This window comes from Urocitellus parryii, chromosome 6 (genome assembly GCF_045843805.1).
Source record: "Urocitellus parryii isolate mUroPar1 chromosome 6, mUroPar1.hap1, whole genome shotgun sequence".
Lineage (NCBI taxonomy): Eukaryota > Metazoa > Chordata > Mammalia > Rodentia > Sciuridae > Urocitellus > Urocitellus parryii.
The window spans coordinates 198,045,069-198,052,904 of NC_135536.1; the positions used below are offsets into that span (position 1 = coordinate 198,045,069).

At 63.3% G+C, this 7,836-nt stretch overlaps 1 protein-coding gene across 1 annotated transcript in view; it reads left to right on the top strand.

The window, feature by feature from the left end:
* The window catches only part of Ntsr1 (neurotensin receptor 1), a 33,190-nt gene extending 28,087 nt beyond the window's left edge, over nucleotides 1-5,103 (top strand). Inside the window, exons 2-4 of the mRNA XM_026407851.2 lie at nucleotides 2,484-2,685; nucleotides 3,786-3,876; nucleotides 4,854-5,103. Of these exons, the coding sequence (XP_026263636.2) occupies nucleotides 2,484-2,685; nucleotides 3,786-3,876; nucleotides 4,854-5,103 (543 nt within the window). The remainder of the gene's footprint in view (nucleotides 1-2,483; nucleotides 2,686-3,785; nucleotides 3,877-4,853) is intronic.
* Nucleotides 5,104-7,836: the final 2,733 nt, after the last annotated feature.

Genomic DNA, 7,836 nt, shown 5'->3' on the forward strand with positions numbered 1-7,836 from the left:
AAAACATAAGAGACAAAAGCAAAAATAAGTAAGAACACCTAAAATTCAAAAGTTTCTACACAGCACAGGAAGGACTGCAGCGGAAGGCGTGTGCAGCCCGGGAGGAGACGCAGGCAGGCCGTGGCTCTGACGAGGTGACCTCCAAACAGGCAAGGACCCCGCACCACTCCTCAGCCGAGAGCCAGCGTGGCGAGGACTCCCGAGGCCACGCTCCGTGAGGACACCAGATGGCCAGCAGGTAGGAGGAAAGGCAGCCGGCATCATACATCAGGCAAATGCAGACCAAAAGCCACAGCAAGACGTGACTCACAGTGAGGGCGTGGAACAGGTGGCCACCCCGGGAGTGTGCAGAGGGGAGTGCCACCACAGTGCTGGTACAAAGGTATAGCGTACCGCCTTCAGGGAAAGCAACACGGGGATTCCTTAGGAGCTTAGAACAGAATCTAGGACCCAGTGGTCTCACTGTCGAGTAGCTATCCACTTGTGGCAGGGACGTCCACCCCTGTGTTCACCACAGCCAAGACATGGGGTGATGGTGAGAAAAGGTGGAACACTACTCAGCCCTAAAAAAGAAGGAGATGCTGCCACTTGGGGCAATGTGGGTGAATCTGGAGGACATGACACTAAGTGACAGAAGCCGACATGGCAAGAAAGAGACTGCGTGACCGCACTTGAAAAGTCGTCTCAGAAACGTGCAGGATGGCAGCTACCGGGGGCTGGGGCTGCGTACCGGGTCTGTTGGTCCAAGCTCTCAGGGTTGCAAGGTGCATGCATCTGGGATTGTGCACACGGGCTAAGAGAGCCGGTCCGATGGCCTGATCACAGAAAGGGGATGACTGCCTGCCGTGGCGGGTAATTGGCACAGACACAAATGTCAAAATGTACCCTGAATACAGACAGCTGTCGTTGGCCCCCACTAACAGTCAGGGAGCCTGGCAAGGGGGCGGGAAATGCCAGGGGAGACATCCGGTGCGTGTGAGACCTCTGTGATCTCTGCTATGACCGTTTCAGTCTTCTTTCCACCTGGACTTTCTTGGAGCTGGATCACTGAGCAGGGGCACAAGTTCCAGGAAATAAGTCAACCTGTCTTCAGCAGGGAAAGGAAGACTCATTCTGTTCAAGAAACAAGTCTAGGAGTAACAGCTGCAGGCACAGTGGGATCCAGGGCTCCCAGGTGTCACGAGTGGTTTTCCCTCCCCAGTGCCGGCTTCATTCCTAGGCACTTCTCCCCAGCGGCTGCAAGATGGAGTCTGCAGCCACAGGTGCTGTTTCCAGTTCAGTGAGCCCAGGGCAAAGCCTGTGTCCTGCATCAGACTAATGTGATCGGTGCTGAGATGACAGCGCGGTGGTCACTTGTCTGATGAGGGCCAGGCCAGGGCTTCGGAAACGTGCTGGTGGCCATTTCCCTATGCAGAGTGGGCAGCTCCCCAGGAAAGGAGACAGAAAGAGCCAGGGCCCTGTGGCCCAGTGCCACCGTCATGTTAGTGTCCTGTTGCCTGGGGACCAGGAGTAGGGACCGGCACCCAGCCACGCCCTCCTGCTCCTCTTCAACCAGCCCCAGAAGGGAGGCTGCAGGGGCAGCTCCCTAGGCTCCAGAGCCCCCTGGCGGAGAGCAGGACTGTCCACACACCAGGTCAGAAGGTCACTCCCCCACACCCCAGCAGCTTGTCCCCTTCAGGCACAGTTTGAGCCAATGGGCCCGGGTGAGCTCAGGCCTCCTCTCCCTGAAGGCGCCAAGCCCTCCTGAGTGGGGTCTGGAGCTGCCCGGGGGGGCGGGGGGGGACAGGGCCTTCAGGGTGGCTTTGGCCAATGCACAAGAGGCCCATGTTCTAGAAACTTCCAGCATTTCTGGGCAGCTGTTCCGGGTCTCCATGTTCCCTTCCCTCCTTCACAGGTCGTGGCCATGATTGTCCTCCACAAAGGGCACCAGGCCCGGCACTGAGGCCACTGCTGGCCCGCACCTGCCTCTCACTCCCACTGGGGCACGCCCACTGGTGTGCTCTATTCCCGTGCCGAGTGGCACCTCCGATTCAGGAGGTGGCATGGCCACTCTCCTCTCTGGACAGGCCTGGCCACTAGTTAAACAGGTGCCCATGAAGGCAGTCTCAGCCGGTGGCCGAGTCTGGTCCTTGGTCTCTGGGACTCGGTGTCCCTGGGGGGGAGTTGGAGGTGTGGATGGGGCCAGGTGCGGGGAAGAGGGGCTGATGCTCCCAGCCTGAGAGGCAGCGGGTGGGGTGACGGTCCACCTAGGGTGACGTGAGCGGTCAGCGCACAGGGTGGACCTGTCTCCGTGGAGCAGCCACATAAGTGGGGCTGCAGCTGTGGACGTGACCTGCCCAGGCCTGGGAGCCAGGTCAGGTGGGGAGGGCTGGGGGTCGGGGCACTGGGGCGCCAGGCCGCCTGGCCTGTGTGGGTGGAGCGCCTCCCGCTGCAGGCCCGGCTGGCCTCCTGCCCAGGCTGACGCCCTCCCTTGCTCCCTGCAGATCAACACCTTCATGTCCTTCGTGTTCCCCATGGTGGTCATCTCGGTCCTGAACACCGTCATCGCCAACAAGCTGACCATTATGGTGCGCCAGGCCGCCGAGCAGGGCCGGGTGAGCACGGTGGGCGCCCAGCACAGCACCTTCAGCCTGTCCGTCGAGCCCGGCAGGATCCAGGCCCTGCGGCACGGCGTCCGGGTCCTACGTAGGTGACCGTGGGCCCTGGGGTGGGGCCAGTGCCGTGGGACCCAGAGTGGAGCAGGGCTCGAGGACAGGGGACAGAAGCCAGGGCGGACGCCTGGCCGGTGCTCTCCCTGCCTTCTCTCCTTCGCGCCTCACCAGCCCGTGGGGCGGGCCTCTTGCTCACAGGCAAGAGGGCAGCAGAGGTGGAGGCCAGCCCTGCGCCCAGGGGACAGGGCTCTGGGGACCCAAGCTGTGCCCCGGCACCTTCAGACAGAGGTGAGCCGGAAGAAGGAAACAAAGCCAGTGCCGAGGCCCCGGGGCGGGGTTCTGGGAGGAGGGCGGGCTGCTTCCTGCCCCCTGCACCTCGGGGTGACTCCAGGTGTAAGGCGAAGGAGTCCAGGAGGACTCTCATTCCAGGTGCCTGGGCCGCGTTTCCGTTCGCCAAAACCAAACCTCAGCTCCTTCCTGGGCCCGGCCCCTCAGATTTGTTCTGGGGTGTGGCCAGGTCTCCGGGGACTTGCCCTGTTGAGTCCCAAGTGCGGCCACTGCCTGGCTGGCAGGGAACCTGAAGGCCAGCCCTGCAGCCCCGCAGCCCAGAGCCTCCCGCCCAAGAGCTGGGGCAGGGCTCACAAGGGGGCAGCGGCCACCCCGGGCCCAGGCTATGCCCAGAGGCAGCACCTGTGACTTCTCCAAACGCTACGTCCCTGGCAGGCACTGCCCCCACCTCAGTCTCCCGGTCACTGAAGCAGAGTGACGGGGACCTGGTCCTGAGGAGGGGTCTGAGGGCTGCCGTCAGAGGAGCCCTGGCTGGAGCGGCAAGGGGCACCCGGTCCCCGCAGAGCCGCCCTGGGGATGTCGCTGGTGGCCATCCGTCAGTGCCCTGCAGGTGGCCCGCGGTGGGCTCTGCGGCCAACACGAGGGTCTCCAGCTCGTCCTTCTTTTGCAAGGCTGTTCTTGCTCCTCAGGGTCCTTTGAGATTCCTCATGGATGTCAGGACTGGACCTGATGGGATTGCGGTGAGCCCACAGCTCGCTCTGGTAGCCCGGGCAGCTTAGGAACCTGTCCCCCTCTGTGCGCTTGGGACGTCTTCCTTCATCTCTGAGGTCCCGGTCTGTCCCTCAGGCGCTGTGGTCATCGCCTTTGTGGTTTGCTGGCTGCCTTACCACGTGCGGCGCCTCATGTTCTGCTACGTCTCTGATGAGCAGTGGACCCCGTGAGTGCTTGGGCCCCGAGTGGACACCCCCGGGGCAGGTGGAGTGGGCAGCACAGGGCAGGGCTGGGCTGGGCAGGAGAGGCTATGGAGGGCGGTCAGGCAGAGGGGCAGCGGAATCCTGCCACGTTTACATTAGGTCTCAAGGGGCAGCTGTTGGGCCACCACAACCTGGGCTGCACCCAGGGACCCAATGGAGTCACAGTCGGGGCTGTGACTTGTCACAGCTAATAATTGTGGACACAGGAGCAGGAATCAGGGGGAGGCAGACACGCTTAGCTCCCAGAGGCCAGTCACCTGGGAAACCTGCAGGCATCCCGACACCTGGTTCTCCAGGGACTGGTCACGGAGGCACACGAGGTGCCCGCTATCTGGCAGGCAGCAGCGCTCTGGGCTCCAGATGCAGGAGAAGGTGCGTGGCATACTCCCTACGTGTACAGAGAGTTAAGGTGCAGAGAGCCTCCCACCCGGCGGTGGTGAGGTCCTGAGCCACACACCCGCCAGCAGGCCTTCCTGAGGCCACTGCCACGCTGCAGCGTACACTGTCCCATGCACGTCAGGGCTGCCAGGTCTGCTGGTGACAGGTCCTTCAGCCTGATGGGCACCCCTGGGTCAGCATGCCTGGGGCGGGACAGAGCAGGGAGGAGAGGCCAGGCCCGGGAAAGGCTGCTGAAACTCCCACCCGGCGGGGAGTGAGACGCCCGGGGGGTGGGCAGGTGAGCTGAGGTGAGCCGTCCTGGCCAGGCTGCAAGTTAGGCGGGGGTCAGCCAGGCCTTGGGTGCTGGGCTACAGGACAGTCCAGGTGGGCTGCAGGAGAGGTGAGGACCAGGATAAACGGAGCCCTCCTGAAGAGGCCAGGTCCAGGCAGGAGTGCAGGAGCCAGACCCAGGCCTATGACCAGGCGTCCATGCAGAACAGCGCGGCTGCGCTGGCCACGCCTTGCCCGCGGGCGGCGGGGTCTGAGCGCCTCTCGCCCCCAGGTTCCTCTACGACTTCTACCACTACTTCTTCATGCTGACCAACGCACTCTTCTACGTCAGCTCCACCATCAACCCCATCCTCTACAACCTGGTCTCCGCCAACTTCCGTCAGATCTTCCTGTCCACCCTGGCCTGCCTCTGTCCCACATGGCGGCGCGGGAGGAAGAGGCCAACCTTCTCCAGGAAGCCCAACAGTGTGTCCAGCAACCACGCCTACTCCAGCAGCGCCACCCGGGAGACGCTGTACTAGGGTCCAGCGGGAGCTTCGAGGCCTAAGGAGGCTGGGAGCAGGCGGCAGCCCCACCCAGGGCCTCCAGGGTCCGGCCAGCGGCCAGCTCGCCTGGGCCTGGGCCCAGCACCCCCACCACAGAGGCTTCTTTCCCCCACCCTGTCCCCGCTTCTTCATCCCCTGCCTTTAAAAGCCAGGTGGAGACTTTGTTCACCTCCCAGATCCAAAATCAGCCTTTCACTGGACAGCCAGTGCTCAGTGGGGGGCAGCTTCTTTGTCCCCAGGTTAATGGATGGCCAGAAAGGACATGAAGGGAGCCCCCGGGGCTGGCCTGGACAGCTGGGCTGTGTCTCCCTAGGGCGCTTCAGTGCACGCACTAGGTCTCACCACAGGACCCCAGCCACCGCCCACCCCAGGGGTGGACAGCCAGGAGAGGCCACCGCCCACCCCAGGGGTGAACAGCCAGGAGAGGCCACCGCCCACCCCAGGGGTGGACAGCCAGGAGAGGCCACCGCCCACCCCAGGGGTGGACAGCCAGGAGAGGCCACCGCCCACCCCAGGGGTGGACAGCCAGGAGAGGCCACCCAGCCCGGCATGGGCTCCATCCTGGCCTCCCTCACTCTGGTTCAGGGTGAGTCCAGTTCAAGGTCCAGTAAGTGCCGCAGCCTGGGCCTCACACCCAGACCCTGACACTCTCCTTCAGGCCTGGGGACCATGCTGGGTGTGAGGGACCCCTCCTACTTGCCCTCACCCTGGTGACCCCAGAAGAAGCTCAGGCTCCAACTGATACGTCCATAAAGAGCCAGCCTGGACGCTCCAGCCCAGGGCCTCCCCTCCTGCTGGCCCGACCTTTCCCTGGGGGCCCCGCAGGGACATCGTGCAGGAGGGGCCAAGACCCCTCAGGTGCAGAGGGAATTGCAGATCGGGGGTGTCTGCCTCCCCCCAGGTGTCCTGGGTCATTCAGCGCACTCTGAGCCTTGAGTCTCGGACTGAGCCGGCTGAGGACCCGCAGGCAGCAGCCTGGGATGGCTTTGGGGGCAGGGGGTGGCCTAAGCAGTGGGAGGGCATGGGCCAGGGCTGCTGGGACCATGTCCTGTGTCAGGTGCCAGGTGCCCAGGGCTGGCCGCAGGTCAGGAGCCCGCTCCAGGCACCCTGCTGGCCAGCAGCCCGCGGCTGAGACACGGGTTCATCTGTCACCAGCTGCCAGGCAGCAGCCCTGGCCCCAGGCTCTGGCGCCTGGAAGAGCCTGCCAGCGGGCGCCTCCCTGGTCTCTAGGAGCTGTCTCCAAACAGGACAGAACCTGCCCAGGCCCCCTGCCGAGAAGGTTCTGAGCCCCTGAGACAGATCCCAAGATGAGCTGCCTGGACCAGCGGGTGCCAAGTGCCAGGAAGCAAGACTGAGCCCGTTTAAAAGTAGCTTCTGCCGTCTTGGGTCCCCTGGCCCAGGAGGGGAACAGGTGGATGGGCAGACAGGCTGCAAAGCAGCACTGTCTTGGGACACAGGGATCCCGCTGTGGCCACCCGGTTCAGGCCACTCTGCTATCAACTGGAGTGCTCTTTGGACCCCACGAAATCCCTCTGTAAGCCACATGACCTTTTAGGTCACCAAGGGCAGGCCTAGGCAAGTCAGGCCCATCTGCTCCTTCACCCCAGTGCCCACCACAGGGTCTGCCCTGCCCACCCAGGGGTTCTGGAGGCCAGGGCAGCACCACCCTAGGCAGTGGTGGGTGAGGCTGGGCGCTGGCACCAGACATCTGAGCACTCACACAGTCCACCCAGAGGCCCCTCCTGGACTCCAGGTGTTGGCATGACTCCTCTGAGCCTCAGACTCCTGTCCAGGAGCAGGCCTGGCCATCCCTCCTCAGACTGCTGGGACTGTCCTGGAGGCAGGAGGACACACCCTGAGATCAGGCCCAGTCCACCAGAGCACTGGAGGCGGGTCTGCCTGGAGGGTCTGGGCTGCGACCAGTGTCTGGCTAGGCCATCGTCGCAGTCCTGAGTGCTGAACGTGGGTGGGCACGTGTCCATGCAGGGCCACACACGCCCGTGACACTGATGGGATCCCAGCCCTGAGTGCTGTGGGCATGTCTCCCACAGAGACCAGAGTCCCATGAGCCCAGTGTTGATGGCAAAACCCACTGTGTAACTCCAGTGTCCCTCGGAATGTCCCCACCCCACCACTCTGCAGTTGAAGAAGCCCCCCTATCTCAATAAAGGACCCTGTGGACCCCAGGTTGGACTTTTCTGTTGAGGGCCTCCGCGCACAGCCCCTCTCACTCACTCGTTCCCACGGCGATGGCACGGGCAGAGTCCTGCTTGGCATTCTCACCAAGACGCGTGGGCTGAGGACTCGGCTGGGGACCTGCCAGGGTGAGCACAGAGCCCCCCGCCCCCTCCCCAGCTCCTGAGCAGCCTCCACTGTTCTCTGCAGAAATTCCCCGCGCACAGCCAACAAAGTGCCTTCTAGAACTCTGGTTACGTGTTTTAAGGTAGAATTACTGGGTCTGGGGGTGTAGGTGAGGGACAGAGCCTTGGCCCAGCAGGCTCTGGGCTTGATCCCCAACACCACAAAAAAAATGGGTGAAATATAACAAACCCCTGGGTTTAGCAAGTAGGATTCTCCTTAAAATAAGACGCTGGGCACAGACAGGAGCAAGGCCAAGGTCTGGCCGCAGTGAGGGGCTGCGGACCCCACGAGCCGTGCAGCTCAGCCCAACGGCTGTGCTCAGACCAGAGCGACAGCAGAAGACTGCTG